Raw genomic sequence first — 18,646 nt, forward strand, 5'->3', positions numbered from 1 at the left:
CATATATCAAATTTATTATTTTAACAGAAAATATATAGTTAGAAACTTTTTTTATTAAGTCAAAGGATTACATTAACTTATACACCTAATAAATAATAAACTAAATTTTAGTCAAATTTAACACATTTTTAAAATTAAATTATTTAACTCCATTGTTTTAGTTAAATTAACAACATATTGAGTATAGAAGCAGTGGCGACCTTTAGGGATGGTTAAAAATACCTCAAATTGGGTGAAATTTAAAACAATGAATTGAACAGTGCGGTTTTCCAGATTTCCCTGATCGCTAGACACCCTGAGTGTCAGAGCCTACGGCACCGGATGCGAACGATATTGACGTGTGCAACGTTAATTACGCATTGCGGCCGGCAAGAGCAGCGAACTCTTTGCGTAACGGTAACAATGCTTAACTTTTTCGCCGTGATCGCTGATGCAATGCGGAATGCAATCTTTTACATCTATAGCGGCCGGTTTACGCGAGCGGGATCAATCGCGTTCTATTAATAGTCGCGTCTAAAAAGAAAAAAAGTCGGAAATATTGCGCATTTCCGAGTTCTCGCACGAATCTACATTAAAATTCTCGAAGGAGCAAATTATCCGAGATACAGATAGGGGTAGGTAGGGCTAGGTCAACCCCCGTGAGATTGTCAAGGCCGTACTTTCGTGACGTCACGCGAGAGGAAGACGGAAATAGAGTTACTTCATGAAGGACTGCGTCGTGGTCCGAGTGAAAGATCGTCGTCGTCGTCTACTCCCTTCGTATTTTGAGAACGAAGGTCATTATCCTCAGCAATCATCAGCGAGACTCAACCTTTACCATGATAAGTTATTACGCACGCGGAAATAAACATGCTTCAAATTCCGCATGAAAAATAATCGATTTTTCTCGCTTTAAATTTTGCATGAAAAATAGACTAATTATTTCTTAGAAAAAATTAAATAAAATATAACGACGTGCTTTCTATAAAATATAAGGACAATTCAGAAGCGGGAAAAATCTAACTTCATAACAAGAGATTAATTCTAATCCAAGATTTAAAAACTCACCAACCTTCTCTCCCAAGTCGCAATTAATAAATAAAAAAACAGATACGAATAGAACTTTGCCCTCGGTGATAATGAATTCTTCGATGCTTTTCTCGTAAACGATCACCACGTTAATCCAATTCCTATGTCACCACTTCGTGACATTCTTTAATATTCTTCGATCTCTCGAACAGTGTCACGATCACGATCACGTGACGCGAGTTTCTCGCCGGAACAGCGATAATTCGTCTTCGAGACACGTACAAACATACGTATACGTATAATAAATGTATAATGGATGGAAAAGAGGATGGATTCGATCCGTTCGTGGGCAATTTCCTGTTTTCGGAGCGACCTAACCTAGAGCTCGCTCTGCACCGGGTCGTCGAAATAATTCGCGATCGAGCTGAAACTACGACGAGACTCTCGATAATCCGGCTTTCGTTCGCGCGCTGGATTGCGATCCGCCAGAAGAAGCCCGAGGATGCTCGAGTCGTCGCGACGCATCTCCGAGCAAAGGGAAAAAATCTTGCTCCGTCACGCGCACGAGCGGGGCAAGATCTTTCGCAGAATCCAGATACGGGCGGCAACTAGTATATATCTAGAGAAGAGGAGCGGACGCGCATGCTCCACGTATCATCGCACTACGGACCGACGCGACGAGGAGGATGTACTCACGTCGCTGCGTCAAACATCTCTTCTCGCGCACACTGGATGCGGTTCGCGCACTTAACCTCGCGACAGGGGCAAGTCGGATGTGACGACGACACGAGAGCGCACGACGACGAGGCAAACGTCGCAGCCGCACGAGCGTGACTGACAACGAGCCGCGTGGCGTGGCGCGTAAAGGCGGCCGCGGCCCGGCCGGCGAGGCGAGTTGACGTTTCAAGTGTCGCGCCACGTGATTGGCCGAGCGCGAGCCGTTCCTGCTCCGTCGACGAGTGCGTTGAACGTGGATAGCGCGAGTGCGAGGAAAGCGGGATTAAATGAGGAAGCGCGAGTTGATCGCGACAACCCTCGAGCGAACTGCTGATAAGATTGCACGATCCAATTTTTTTCTTCTCGAAGCTGAATGTTTGATAAGCTCTTAGAGAGGGATATTTAAATTCATAAGATTGTTTAAATTTTTTAAAAATAATTATATACTTTTGTTCATATTGCACTCGATAATTCGCGAAGCTGAATGTATGATATAAGCTTTTAGAGAGGGATATTTATATAAATTCATAAGATCGTTTAAATTTTTAAAAAATTATATACTTTCGTTCATATATATTGCACTCGATAATTCGCGAAGCTGAATGTATGATATAAGCTTTTAGAGAGGGATATTTAAATTCATAAGATCGTTTAAATTTTTTAAAAATAATTCAATACTTTCGTCCATATTGCACTCGACAATTCGCGAAGTTGAATGTATGATATAAGCTTTTAGAGAGAAATATTTAAATTCATGAGATTCTTTAAATTTTTTAAAAACAATTCAATACTTTCGTTCAATTATAGTTGAAGGAATTATAGGATGCACAAAAGTAACATTGCGAATTCGTGTGAAAAGATGCGCAGATGTGTACGCAATGCGGAGAGAACGACATCGTGTATATGATATCACGTGACGAAAATTGGATCAAGGTTTTGTGTCGTACAATGTGTAATATTACACCGCGATATATCTTTCTTAATTATAACATATAAACAATTTCACGTGATCACGACATTCTCTCTAAGAATTTTTTTAGTATTTAATTTAAAATATACATGTATGCACATTTTTTTTATTTATATATCTGACATTCCAATCTTTTATCTTTAGGAGTCTGATAATAATGATTACATTACATTATGTAATTGTATTATTTGATTATTAGTTTTGAAATGCGCAATTTCTTTATGTCTGAGTCAAAATTAATTTATACTTCGTGATAAGCAATAATCCTTTCGTGCAAGATAATTCGTGACTGGCAAAAGAAGAATGCGAATTGCGTTATCAAATTGTTCGATCGTTCATGATAAACACAAGAATGTTAAGCGCAGGTAAGCATCCGACATTTTCACGAGATGATCTTTAAGGATACTTCGAGCACGTTTAAAAGCTATTCCTTGAGAAAGCATTGCTCTTTCTTGGAAGGTCTAACGGATAGTTGCGATTTTTAAAGCGCAAAAATAGAATCTGCATTTCTCATTCACTAAAAGAAATATATATATATATATATATATATTTATTTATTTATTTATTTAATATATCTAACAAAAGGTAATGCATTTTATTTCTCAGCTAAATATTTTATGAGAATTTTTTCAAGAGACAAATCTCATATATCGATATGATATTTGTACAAATAGCCTACAGTATTAAAATTTTTCGGAGTAATTTCACACATACGCAATGCAAGAAACAATTTTGTAACTTAATAAATGCATAGAAATATCATTAATTATTTATATAAAATTATGCACACGAAAAAAATTAACCACTATAGCTGAATTTGAACTGTCTCTATATTACATCTGAAATTTAGTTTAGCTATGATAGTTAATATTTTTTATAGTTATATTAAACGGAGAATTTGATAGCTAAAAATATTAGTTTACATAGCTAAAATTTAGACATACCTAAATTTCAGATTGTAATATAGGAGCAGCTAAAATGTAGCTATGGTAGCTAATTCTTGTTTACGGTGAATATTTATAAATAAAGCACATTAATCTTCTTAGTGAAAGATTAGAGAAAAAATGTCGACGCGGAAGAGTTATGCCTCGAAGGCAATTACATTAAAAAGTTCATTGTACACTTCTTGGATATTATCTTCACTCTCTCTATATGTATATAAATAACATTTCTCATACAATACACTAAAGATCTATTATTACTATCATTAAAGAACTCATCGAGACGACGATTTTCCCTTGTTATTGAAGAAAAAAATTATATAAAAATCGCAAAATATCTTCGCGGTTTAATAGTTAAATTACAGGTAATCAAATAAAATCATTAACCACGTAAAAACGTATTAATATTTTCTACGCGCTTTTTGATGCCGCAACATTTTCAAGTACTTATATGTTCGACTTCCTTGTTTCTTCGACCGATGAGAAAAGTGACGTCTCGAATCGATCGGAGAACGAAGGGGACAACAAATGACTGAATAGCGTAATTAAATGACAAACCTACGAGCAACTTTCTACGTCGGGTGCGACGAAAAAAATTGAATGGAGAAATCACGCGCGTTGTCAGAAAACAAGCATGAATTGTCGTGGGAAGCGAAAAAAAAGGAAACAGAAAAGAAATGTCGTATCATTCTCCTTCCGTCTCTGATGAAATTTCACCGCTTAACGCTGTCGAGGAAAAGGCGACGTATATGCAAAATATAATAAGAAAAGTGGAGCGGCTAAAAGAGGACTTAACAATGAGATCTCGCGCGCGCTTCCACCCTCGCGAGATTGTGAGAGGATTCTCATTATTATCTTCGGTAATAACGCGGAAAACTGTGATTAGTTGTGTAAATGGGGTGGCCTCCGATAATAATATCAAACTCGATGCGAGAGAGAGTAAGAGAGAGGCGGAACGAAAAGTTTTAATCGCGATTCGATAGAGAGAATAAATTCATCCTGTTACGATATAAAGCATGAATGAATATGAATGAATAAAATATTATTTTTGCTGGATGATTTTATAAGGGAAAGAGAAAGTTAATATATTAGAAAATATATATAATTATTTTTTATTGCCTCTTTCTATTAATATTCATTGTATTCTATACAATTATTGAAATATCCGTACAAACAAGTTGAGGTATTATATCTCTTTTTATTTGTCCACTAATTGGATTTTGCGGAGGTAATTGAATAGATGATTAACGAAAGAGAATATGGTGTATACAAAAATTCGCAAAAATGAAAGCGATTAACTTAAATCATTTCTTTTGACCACAGAGGATGAATTTAATCGATATTGCGTGTCTCTATTTTTAGATTGCCTTTTCCTCTTATTTTTTCTATTATTACCGCTTCCGGATTATTTTCAAATAGATCGCGTCATTAAATGCGCATTTGTTATAAAGAAATGTATATATATTGTATATACAGTGAAATTATACAGTCGCGATTATCCCACGAAATAAATACAGAAAAAAATCATTAAAAATTACACAAGAAGAAGAACAATAACACATAATTCATACAAATCAAATATCACATCTTTTCTTATTATATGTATATATATTTTTCAACATTATTAGTCTTATTTTTTCATAATTTTAGAGTTTTAATTATAATAGAAAAATATACTTCCTCTCTTACATCAATGAAATTTAATAAATAGACGTATATTGTGAGAAGAAAAGAGACGGACGAAAGGTTCAATGATGAATGATAGAGATAGGGAGAAAGGGAGATACTTTCGCGTACCAATTACTAAATAGACTGGTACATCTTAGGTACCGTTCTCTCCCGTATTCGTCGATAGTCACAAAAACGTCTGACCTGGCTGCGCATAAATATCGACTCCTTCCGCGGAGCCGAGATGTTCCGTAAAGGAACTGAAAGGTCGCGATTATTTATCTACTTTCAACCGCGGAGGAGAACATCAGCTCTTCCAGCCAAATCAAACATTATTCAGAAAATAGATCTGTTTGCGCACATTTCATGCAATACATATTTATGAACGAAAGCTGGTACGTCAATTTCTGACGCTTAAGACTTCAATTATTAGAATACTTACGTGCATGTTATGCAAAAAATAGAATATATTCATATTGATGAACATTCCCTTTTTTTCTTAACAATTCTTCGCGAAGAAAATAAACAGGGTGTCCAGCAGACTCAATGAGAAAAATTCCCTGACTTTTTCAGATTTTCCAAGACCAGAAATTTATTTTTTTCTTGACTTTTTAGTATTATTTTTTCCCAATATATAATTTGCATATATTTATTTGATAAATTAATTAAATGTTAAATCATGAAATCTTTGAGATATTTTTGTCAACAATGAAAAGGTTAGGAAGTTCAAACAAAAATTTAAATCAATTATACAAACTGCATTATGTACGATAATCGAAACAAACATGTCACTATAAACTATTTAAATAATCACCTTTTTTATTTTTTAGTTTTGTCTCTATCAAACACATTGAAATAAAATAACACGACGATGAAAATATAAATTAACGAACACGCTGTAGATGATTTTTAACAACACAGAAAATTACCGTGCTGGGAGTCGAGGAAAAGTTTATATTTATTTAATAAAAAATTTTAAATGTGAAAAAATCCAGATAAATAGTAAAATTTCCTGACTTTTCACTGACAATTCCAGATTTATAAAATTCCCTCACAATGCCCAGTTTTCCAGATTGCCCTGACCACTAGACACCCTGGTTATGCAAAAAAACAGAATATATTGAGTGATGAATATTCCCTTTTTTTAAACAATTCTTTGCGAAAAAAATAAATCACGCGCGTGGCACAAATCAAATTTTACCGTATTAAACGTCATTTTACAGCGAACAATGCGATCGTTCGGTAATCAGATGTTGTCTCTCACGGTATCTGGAGCATGTAAATGAAAATAAAATCGCGGCATTATTTCTCCGTGTGTTTCAAGAATAGATAGAGAAATGATACGCGCGGTAATCAGTGACACGCAAGATATATCTTGGTCGCGACACTTGCACCTGCATTGCGAAAAAAAACCCGCGAGTGCGTCACATTTCGCTCGTGCGGGAAAATCGTGTCGAGCTGTTCCCTTTTTTTTTTCTTTCCCTCGTTTACGAAAGAGAACCCACGAAATCTCTCACACGCGATCAGTCAGTTGCGCGAGTTATAATGATCGCGGTACACACGATTTCCACACCTGACCATATATACACAATGCACACACATACCCGGTGATAATTCTCCACTTTTCCATCTCGTTTAGCAGAATGTAAGTATTGTATCTCTTTGCGTTTCTGTGCACTCTCCACGCATCGTGAAATTGCAAACGATTGCGCCTTGCAGCACGTCGGGTCGACGGTTTTCGATTAAGCGACTTTGATTACATTTGATTTATTCCGCTTATTGCATTAGCATTTGCGATCTCTGTATGAATATACGCGATTGATGGATCTTACTTCCTTCATTTCCGCTTTTCCCGTTGCGGTATTTCTTCAATTCCTATGTTATTACATTTTAATTGCTATGATAATACAGTGCAATTAGATATAGTAATTGCGTAAGCAAATAACAAATAACGCAATTACGCGAATGTCGATATTACTTCGATGATAAAAAAAATTAAATTTTTAACATCGAAAGTGCACATAAACTCGCGGGCTTTTATTAAAGGGTTAAAAGGATTACTCTTAATTCGCACATAAATCAAATGACTGCGAATTGTATTTCCAGGCCTCTCTGCTTCGTTCGATTTACGTACTATATTCTGCACACATTTATAAGTACTATCTACATAAAAAAAAATCTACAAGCATCGATAAGGAAAAATAAAAATTGGACTTACTGAAGTAGTTAAGAGTCTCTCGGATCTGGTCCGGCGATAATTTCAAGTCGACGTCCTCCGATCTGAGGGCAGGCGACGGAATAAACCAATCTGCGTTCTCGTAGCCTGCAAAAATCACGCATACATGTTACTTTGAAAAATCTCACCGCATAGTATATCGCAATCAGTCTAATCTAAATTGCGCGGAGAATTGATGCACTGAAACAAAATTTGTTAACTTGCCTAAATCTTTCAACTAAATTATTATTTTTGTTAAATCAACATATATTAGTATTTAAGTCAAATATACGTTTTGTTCAATTTAATGTTATATTTAATTTAAATATTTTTGTAGGTTCAATTAACAAAATAATATTTATTGAAAGGTTTAGTCAAGTCAACAATTTTTTTCAGCACTAAAAAAAATGACTAAATTAATACATATTTAATTAAATACTGCCAAATGAATCATTTATTTGAAACAAATAAATATTTATTTGTTTTGATAAAGAATTTTCTCATATCAAATATTTTTCACGTCAAATAAATATTACTAGTTTGAAATAAATGATTCATTTGGCAGTATTGAAATAAATACTTTTTCGAATTAAATAAATTTTTTGTTCAGTGTGCGTTCCGAGTTCACGCGCAACAATCTAGTTTACCCATCAGCTGCAACGGAGAGATTGCAAAAATGTGTTAAGCGCCTCGGTCTGCATATTATGATAGAACACCAAGTTGTATACACGAGGGCAATGTATTAGCGTGCTAATTAATGCGATAATCATATCCGTTCTGAAGACGAATAACAAAAAAAAACGCACATTGCTCGCGTGTTACGATTTGCGCGAGGCGAGCTAAATGTACTGTAGCTAATTAGTAAATATATGCGTGCATTAGGCGCGGCCCTGGAAGGAGGCGCGCCTTTTAAAGCTTCGTTTTATTGACCGAACACACGATACGGGGCCACAGCTCAAATTAATGATTAATCAATCGGCACAAACTGTCTTTAATCTAACGCGTTCGTGGAACACGATGCAAAAGCAATAATACAGAGAGAATTTTCTCTTAGAATTTACCCTGAAAAGCATGGTAATCATGGAACAAAATGATATTGGAAGAATTTTAATTAAGAAATTTAATTGAAAATTATTAATATCCACAATAAGATATAAAATATTTTTAATTAATTTTACTATACATATTAATATGTTTTATGGTAAATATTAATCTGATATTTTTATAAAATTCTTCCACGATTATCATGATTTTCAGAATAAATTCTAAGAGAAAATTATTTCACCATATTTTTATGTACGTAATTTTTCTTGCTTTTGGCGCAGATTATATTTTGTAATTTTACAAAGTTAACACGCGCTTGATAAAACTCTTATTTGTAGTATACGAAACCCTAAAGTTCCGCACAATGAAGCATTTGTCCTATAAGTATGGTCACCTTCGTAACAGGCTTCCTCGTTTAATTAGGCCGCACATTTCCTCGACATTCGATCGGGTGCACGAGTTGCACCCTCTAACATGATACGGTTTTCTTCGTTCATTTAGATTTTTAATATCGTGTATCCTTTCAAACATGCGTCATCACATTATAGAAACGTATATAATTATCGATAAAATGATATCACAGGAGATGTTTTTCTCCTTGCAAGAATAACATTTATACAAAACGGTTATATATATATATTTTCTTCATCAATTTAATCGATCAGCTGATCACTATCGACATATTTATTGCAGTTATCTTTTATTGCTATATGGATAAATTATTTCACGTAATATGAATAGAACGCAATAATAATATTTAAAATGTAGATCACCACGGAAATATATTTTCACATAAAACTAAATTTATTTTATGATAAAACGGATCTCTTCCGCTATTTATTATATATTAACAGCCGTATCTTTTTTTCGCAATATATATATACGCATTTCATAAAAGCTTAAAAGAGGAAAGGAAGAAACTGATAGCCAGCTCACCTTGAAACTGCGTTAAGGTGTCAGCTCGTAAACGATACCTCGGTATTTGCTCCTCCAACAGACTGATTATCTCGACTTCTGGCAGCTCTTCTCCGCTGCATACATCTGCAACAATCAAGCAGCATCCACCATGGCGTTACTAAGTGCAAAAAGGCGTTCCATTATATTTGCGCGTTACAAATTGCCGTTCCGCTTTAAATTGCGCGCATACTCGAGCGTGCATAATTACATATACGTCGTGTACGTACACAACGTCATTCCGACGTGATCCGGAACGTGCATACTTGAATTACGATGCGACGAAACGCGACGTATGTACGCGTCTTTTCGTTGCATTAGGCTAACTGCGCGACTAGAACGCGAGAAATCGCAATTGCAGATTGCAGTCTATCTGTCATCACTTGTGCGCGACTCGCGATGGTGACGATGTGATTTAATAATAGCCTTGGCGTAACAGTTTATGTCATAAGAAGCGCGAAAATAAACAGCGGAAAGAAGTAAATTACGCGATAAAACATTACATAAATATTTCGTTTTTTAATGGATAATAATATAAGATAGACGAGCACGCGAAATTTAATACACATATATAATCTGAGCATAAGTATAAATTTGGTAAAATTGCCAATTATTTTTTTGAATGCGTGTAATGACACACAAGATACATATATCGTTATCATATATGATATAAATATATTTTTTATACATAATTACACATATAAATTATATAAATAAATATTTTTTATATAAATATATAAATATATTTTTATATACATATATAATTATACATATAAATTATTAAGTTATTTCAATGTATCGTGTGTCATGTTGTTCGTCGCGTGCAGAAATCTTCTACCTGTGCTGTAAGATGAATGTAAGATGAATGTGCGTGATCTGGGTGACAAAAAGTTTCTTACGGTACAGCAGAAGGAGGAGGAATTCGCGGTTAACGTTAACCGCAAATGAGAGGAGCCCTTCGAGCAGGAGAACCAGCGCTTCGCATCAATGTGCGAAGACTGCGAGGCGCATGTAGATGCACTTTAAAGCTGACACGACCATAATATCGAAGTATGTGCAAAAAAAAACTCTAACAACAGATTCTTAGAGGACTTTAAACCGGATGTCTCCTATAAGCGAAATTTCTTAATGGAATGTTGTCATGTCGCGTAACATTTTTTTATCGCGGAGAATAAATTAAAAAAAAAATAAAGAGCTGTACAAAAAATTGAAGGTATTAAGTTCCCGAAATTTAATTCAACAAAGATCATGGAATAAATATTATTAATATTTACTCCACTTAGTTTTAATTAATAATATAGGTCTTGATAATTAAGACCTGTTTAGCAGATTTTTTTTTTCAAGAAAAAATACACTTTACAATTGTGATTAAAATTTGTCGTTGCAACTAGATTGCAATTATACAACGAGAGGAGCGTTCAAAGTTCTCGGAAATATAATCGACACTACTAACCTGATATTATACGGGATTCTTACAAGAGATTGTCATAGAAGTCGAGTAGCGGTAAAAAATATATCATAGTGAATTGAGAAAAATAGCGAGAGAGAAAAACGGTGCCTCCTTTTTCTCAGGAAAATACGACATAATTTATGCAGCGCCGGTGCATAATGTCGCAACTGCGCTGATACTGACTTCATCGAGAGCGGCGTAGGCCTCAACTTTGCCTGAACTTTGTACTTTCGGTACACTCGTCTCTCGTGAGAGCGAGATGACCCGTGCAACGAGTTATCGCGGTTTAACACATAATCGAGATGACTCTTTAGATTATATAGACCGTCTTGCGATTGTGTTCGAAGTCGAGCGCGAGCCACGCGCTCTTTTCACAAAAACTTCCCAGATTACTAATAAAGTTAAGTTCACGGAGTCGTTTCTCAACACCTTCGTTCGAATTGAATTATGGAAACCGGATCGTGCATGTAGGACTTTTGTGTTCGACTGATTTATTTCCCGGGAATCATACGTGGATAGAGAAAATGTCGAACAAGAATATGATGATTTAAAAATGTGCAAGTAAAATATTTCAGACTCGAGTGATGACGAACTCTTATGCGAATAGATAAAGTATTCTAAATATATAGTATGTATGTATAATTAATCGCTTTGTTGATTACGTAAGATGCTTTATATTCGCGATTTACAATTAAGCATCAGTCATAACTGGTGCGATACAATTTTACACAATAAACTGTATAATGCTCGAAAAATAATTTCTTTTGCATCAATGTTTGACAATCTATATTGTCCTTGATGTTTTATCGAAAAAGAAACGTAAAAAATTGAAATATAACATGGAATATATAAATTTCATACCTATTACTTCGTCGTTCTCTTTTGTATATTTTGTGAGTAGAGACAAATAGTCATTAATTTAAGATCTTTGCGTAATACGAGATTAAATCCAACTTTCTCACTGTGCAGGAAAATATTGTAGTTGTCACGTGATAAAAATAGTTTAAATGCGGAATACGTGCTGCCACACATCGGCGATCAGAAGTAAGAAGATAAATCACCGACATACATACTGCAGAAGATAATAGATATTTCATATCGTTACCAACTGTAGATTGCATTGGTAACGTGGAATATTGGTAAAAAGAGATATAAATAAATAAAAAAAGTATAAATATAAAATAATAATTTTATACGTATATCTATATAATTATATACTATTTATATTTAACATTTTCCCACAATATTCAAATTATTAATAAATTTCAAAACAGTATAATTTTACCAGATATAAATATAATGTATTGCATTACATTTATTTTATGTTAAACGATTTTTATTATCATTTAATAATTAATTTGAATAATAATAATTTGCAATAAATCATAATTTTATTGCACTATTAATAATTAATCGTCACAAGCAATAATCTAACTATATCTAATGGATCAATTATTAAAAAAAAATTAGAATACCTTAATTTTGCATTTCTCAATTCAGTCTATAAACCCTAGCATTGTTTCAATTTGTTTCTCAATAGCATTTATGTTTTCACCCTTCCAATAGTGTGAAACGATTTAACATGTCTACGGTTGATAGCAGTTGTAATAAATCATAATTTCATTGCACTATTAATAATTAATCGTCACAAACAATAATCTAACTATATCTAATGGATCAATTATTAAAAAGAAAAATTAGAATACCTTAATTTTGCATTTCTCAATTCAGTCTATAGACCCTAGCATTGTTTCAATTTGTTTCTCAATAGCATTTGTTTTCACCCTTCCAATAGTGTGAAACGATTTAACATGTCCACGGTTGATAGCGGAAAAATTGATAATTCTCGCACGCAAAATTTCGAATAAAGATACGAGCAAATATCCTACCATCTCGCCACTTGCTAAGCACTGCCTCACGCTTCTCGAGAATGCCTTTGAGCTTCGCCGGGCCCTTGGGCCTTCTCAACTCCTTCCCGCCTAGGTACATAATCTCACGTCCGGCACTGGCCGAATTCCCTGCCCTTCCACCGTCTTCATTAAAGCACCGTCTTATATAGCATGTGGTCGGCAAACTCGAATTTTTGCTCTCGACAGAATTCAGGAAATTCGATCCTGAAACTCACGAATTACGTAAAACTGAACTGGCGATGATCCACCGAGGCATTGATGATCAAGTTTCGCGACTTGTGCGAGCTTCCAAATTGTCCGATCGAAAATCGAGATGCCAAGAAAGACTTGCGTAATTAGCTTTCGAGACAATGACCTCCGAGATAATTTATATGAGCCGGATTGCTTAATAACCCAGAATGTTTGTGTTTTGCGAGTGTAGCAAAATATCCCGAAAGGTGTACTAATCCAAAAAATTTCTTATAAATATAAATATAATTGTTCCTCACAAAATAATCCGCAAAATTATTCGTCTTCGCGAATCATGTGGTATATCAATATAAGTCAATGTTTTTATTTTATATAATATAACGAAATAAGAGAAAGCGCCGTGTTTTAAATTGATGTTATCGACAAATAGAAACATATGATCCAGTAATCCCCCATCGAGTGTGTTTGCAATGAATCATTTATGCAAGGTAAATTCCGTTTATTAATCCTTTTATTCCGCACAGCTGCGAATAATTATGTTGTGTAAGCCGTTCATGAGAGTGTGTGTACACCTTTTATCGATGCATAGAATAATAGCGAAAATGATGGCGTAATCGACAATGTTGGTCGTGTCGCGACTATTATACATGCTCTGTACGTTTGTTAACTTCACAATGACCGAGACAGGTGTATGGCAATTTTTATTTTTGATGGTTACGCGACAACCGAAACTCCTCTCGATCTATTATTGATGGCGATTCGTTCGCGAACTCGAGAAACGAGTCGACTTCTTTTTGAGTCGACAGCCGCCGAAGAACTTCGGACGGACGTCGATGGAGGAAAATAGCAGCGACCGGTATACTTGGAGTTTAGCCAGTTTCAAGTCCCGCGATCGAGTCCATTTATCCAGAATGAACCTCATTAAAAAGTTAAATCTCCGTGCCGAAAAATAAATTTATAAATAATATATATCTATAAAACTTTTCTGCATATAATTAATCTTTAATTAATTTTTCAAGGTTTTTTTCTAATTGATATAGCCCTCTTCTCTCTTCTCTGGATTTTCTCTAATATGATCGTATACAAAAATATATTTTAAAAATAATTATTAAATGTCTCTCGATACTTGTATGCATATTAAATCACAAATAATAATTTATCAAGAGAGAAATTCAGTTCTTAAAATACGATATAGAAATGATATTTCAGATGTAACACAAGCAATCGATCAGTTTAAATCTTCACTAACGTAGTAACTCTTGACAAGGTTGCTGGCAAACAGCACGAAGTCAACCAAACCCAAAAAAAACGTACGTATAGTATGCATATGCCTGCATTATATAATAGACGAGAATAAACTAGTATATGCTTAACAGCCTGAATCTTAATTTTGCATATAAAAATTTTTCCCCGTCGCTATAATATAGCAGTTAAATCAGCATAAAATTTCGTACAAAATCTAAAAGTTTGAAAATGTCGATTAATCAAAAAATATTATAAATCGATTAATTATAATTAATTTTTAATTGCAATAATTAAATAAAAAAATTGTTTATGCTCAGATCTCTTCAAAGGTAGACAAAATTATGACAACGTCTTGGCTTAGATTTTAGAAACGTTTACGAAACTAGCCCTTTGTAGGTCGCCTATTTCAAGATCTGCGTAAAACGTGTTCTCGATATTCTGGACGCGTCGCGAAATATAATATTTATTTCAAAAATATTCCGATAATTTTAATGTAACATCGAATGCATTTTCGATGTCACAATCGATACGAACTGTATCAAAGATATATATTTGCAGATGTCTGCGATAACGAAATAATTATAACAATTATTTTCACTATGATGATTATGATGATCATGATTACGATTATGATGCTGACGACGACAAAAATTTATGATGATGATGATGATGATGATGATGATGATGATGATGATGATGATGATGATGATAATGATGATGATGATGATGATGATGATGATGATGACTATAACGATAATGATGATGACGATCATGATGATGAGAATGGAGCGTGGCGTATTATCCGCCGGGCAGGAGTAATCATCATTTAGCTCAGGCCAATGGAAAACACCATGAGGCTTGGAACAGGTAAGCCGTAGAGCACTCTATAAAACTCCTCGTGCTAGCACCGTCAAAGACAGTTTCTCCTCGTACGCTTACAACGTCAGATGTAGTAAATACGAAACGCATCCTGTTTGCCGAGATACTCAAACCGCGTAAAATCAACGCGCGAATTTCTTTAAAAAATATCCGTTTATAAAAAAAAGGTTTCTCAAAAAAATATTCATTCTCGCTATGTTTAATAATCGCCTCGTCCGATTAAAATTATAATCATACTTGCACGTGCGTGTGTGTATTTTAATCATATTTAAATATTGACAATCATCGTCGCGATTCCCGCATATTTAGTGATATTGTGACTCTCGATTTTGTAATTAATTTAGTCGTAGTAAATACACCCGGTATAGAGACACCCGGTGAAAAAAAAACCAATAGAACCTTGAACGTTGTTCCACAGCATCGTCCGAGCAGCGCAGCTGGTACGTATATAAAAATATAGATATTTTATCTTACCCGTGATGGTCTCAGCGTCGCGGGTATTAACGGGGATGACTAGCTTGCTCTTCGGTGACCGTAATGCTTGGAGAGTCGCCCTGGCCGAGGGTGAAACCTTTAAGGAGGCGGCGGATGGTCGGATGGGGCCTTCGGGCCGCTTTGGACCCGCATCTTCCACGGTGGCCAGCTTGGACGCTGTGGCGACGAATGATATCGCCTCGCTTTCCTGAAATCAGATATTCACCTACGTTTTAATTAATGTAACAAGGGCATTTTCGAAAATTCGAGAGATCACTTTTATGCTATTTTAATCAATGTTTTTATTGTAAAGTGCTTTTAAGAATTAGAGATGTTCCTATATGTTTTTTATTTTTTTTTTTTTTACTACACTCATAAATTCAAGAAATAAACTTTTCAATAATTCGATATGAGAATTTCACAGCTGAATTGTATTATAAATGTATATGATTTCGTAGAGCTGATATCATAGAGCTAAAATAAATGCGAAACGTTTTTGCAGGGAAGATTTCACAATTACCGAACCCCTAAATACACGTGGGGAGACACACGTATTTAAACCATCGTGCTTATTTAGGCCGGTAACGCATTGGCGGACGTATTCATTTTGCTCGTCTTCCGGTTCTACCGAGTTTATTTCAGGACACTGACTCGAGACAGCAGACATTTCGACTGTTCCTGCACAATAATATTGTCTACGAAATTCGTAGTCCGTGCCGTTGCGAAGATCGCATTGATTCTATCAATGCGAATGTTCGCAGAAGGAAGATCAATACAGATTTTAAATTCAGGAATTAAATTCGTATATAGTGTAGCAATTTTTAACCGTATAATTCTAGGATCTAAAGTTACAGCCCTATTAAACAAAAAAATTCCAGGATCGATATTATGCACGTAATGGTAGAGAATAAATAATTTAGATGATTATATTTAGAATAGAAGATAAAATAGGCAACTTATTTTGCAGAACTTGATAATTGTCGACTCTACAGCAACTCACTTCTTTTTTCGTCATCATCGATATCATATCAGTGCGAATGATACGGTGATAATTTTAATCGCGATTACACTGTCTATAGTCCCTAACACGTATCAGAATCCAGAATTATACCGTTATTATCGTCAAGAGTTGGGACGTCAGAGAGGACTTTAATTCCACGACGCGTTTCGCTTTAATTTACGTGGAGCATAATCGATAAAGAAAGAAGGTACACGCGGGCGTTACGTAAATTTGCGGAAGATATTTATGAATAAACCTCAACATCTTAGTGAACGCGGCGCAGCTGCGCGATCGGAAGTGGCCCGAGACGCATTTTGCACATTTTTTTTCTACACGTCAGTCAAGGCTCGTTAGTGTTTCGCCGTCAATTTCACTTTCCGATCTTCTTGGACGGCTCTAGCTTCGCAACGCAACGTGACGCAAGGTTATGAGAAACAATGTTATATTCTACGCTAGGAAAAACGCGAAAATGTCATAAGATAATCGATCTGTGCTCGACTCTACCTTCAACTGATGATTTCCTAGAAGATTGGCACGGGCAATTGCAAATATAGTTAGTCCAGTCAATCATATGACATGTAAAAATAAAGCAGGAAATATTTCAAGAAAATTAAATTAAGAAGCACACTTTGCATATAAATATATAAATACATGCGAAACTCAATAATTCCGACGACGCGACTAAAAGAAAGGGAATTTCGAAAAGTAAAAGAAGACCGTGAAAAAATTGATATATTCGACAGCAAATTATTTTAAGCACTTTAATATCTATATTTTCGAGAGATGGAACGAATACTAAAAATTGTGAGGCAAATTACTCAAGGCAAATTCCCTAAGTAATGGCAAATAAAATATTTAAAAATCTTTAGTTTAACTTCGCGAAATAATCACGCAGCTGAATTTTTTATCTACCTCAAATGTATACCATTGATTACTTGAACATTGATCGCGCACTGTATTTCGTATACTCTGACAATGAGTTTACGATCAATATCGCATTATTAAATTCAGACGCAAATTAAGAAAGTCTCTTTAAGATGCAATTTTATAAAGTGGAAAAAACTCCACTTATTGTTTATCATTTCGATAGACATAAACATTCATAATCCATTGAGCAAAGAAACTGCGTTTTTCCAAATATAATTTAACACAAATTATCTGAAAAGTCAAAAAAATCAAATAGAATATTTCATATTTTACAAAATTAAAACATTTCTTGATGTGACGTAAACTGCGACTTACTGATGCAACCGGTGGCAATAACATATGTACATACATATACATATATACACGCGCACATACACATAGATATTTAAAATATTTGATTAAAATACCTTACTTTACGCTCTAGTTATTTTACTATCCCCTAATTTTTAATTTAAATTTTCTTTTTCACAACTTACAAACGGGGTCGAAAAAACGGGAGACAGCGGCTGCTCCGTGGGTCGATAAACCATCATCGCCATCGTGCGCATATTTCGCGTGGATGATCCATCGTAAGGGAAATCCGACGCGTCTCGCTCGCATCCGTTGTTACCCTGAGTTTTGTCACGGTTCTTGAAGACGCGCCGCGCCGAATTACGACGCGCCTCCGCGAATGCAATTCCGCGCAGCAACATACTTATATTCGCGTGCGATCCGCAAAGTGTCAATGAGACGGAAAAGCGCTTTATCACGAGACTCGCGAAGCAAATAAAGAAGCGGCGATCTCTCCGTCAACCTTCGGCGATAAAGAGCGGCGGCTGCTCGACTGCGCGCGAAGCTTTCAATTTGCACAGCTGATGTAATTTAAACATTAAAACGTGGCGCGCGCGAGACACGAATCGAGACGGACGAGCCGTATATGAAGGTAAGCCTGCAATTTTCGAGACTGCAATTTGCGACGCGCGAAATAATACAGCGCGAAAATCCGCGAAACGTTATTTGGCGAATTCGATCCTTCGCTCGGATAACTTGATTAGGCTCTGCAGGATGTGCGTCGA

General features: G+C 35.2%; 2 protein-coding genes across 7 annotated transcripts in view; one reads left to right on the forward strand and one right to left on the reverse strand.

Moving 5' to 3' along the window:
- Positions 1-18,306, reverse strand: part of milt (trafficking kinesin-binding protein milt) — a 42,630-nt gene extending 24,324 nt beyond the window's left edge. Inside the window, exons 1-5 of one of the 4 annotated variants that reach the window (XM_085481454.1) lie at positions 18,068-18,306; positions 15,665-15,872; positions 12,857-13,081; positions 9,500-9,604; positions 7,523-7,627 (exon numbers count right to left, since the gene is read on the reverse strand). In XM_085481454.1, coding sequence (XP_085337580.1) covers positions 7,523-7,627; positions 9,500-9,604; positions 12,857-13,081; positions 15,665-15,872; positions 18,068-18,283 — 859 coding nt within the window. In that variant the 5' untranslated portion in view covers positions 18,284-18,306. Of the gene's footprint in view, positions 1-1,704; positions 1,847-7,522; positions 7,628-9,499; positions 9,605-9,747; positions 9,867-12,856; positions 13,082-15,664; positions 15,873-18,067 lie in introns of those variants that run through there. The other 3 variants (XM_029319430.2, XM_085481455.1, XM_085481453.1) reach the window with 3 other exon arrangements.
- The window catches only part of LOC114943748 (uncharacterized), a 29,209-nt gene continuing 27,333 nt past the window's right edge, over positions 16,771-18,646 (forward strand). Inside the window, exon 1 of one of the 3 annotated variants that reach the window (XM_029319431.2) lies at positions 16,771-17,088. The gene's annotated coding sequence lies outside the window, so the exon portion shown is untranslated. Of the gene's footprint in view, positions 17,089-17,124; positions 18,514-18,646 lie in introns of those variants that run through there. The other 2 variants (XM_029319433.2, XM_029319434.2) reach the window with 2 other exon arrangements.

The sequence above is a fragment of the Nylanderia fulva genome, unplaced genomic scaffold, assembly GCF_048542155.1.
Source record: "Nylanderia fulva isolate GAGA-0341 unplaced genomic scaffold, ASM4854215v1 Scaffold18, whole genome shotgun sequence".
Taxonomy (NCBI): Eukaryota; Metazoa; Arthropoda; class Insecta; order Hymenoptera; family Formicidae; genus Nylanderia; species Nylanderia fulva.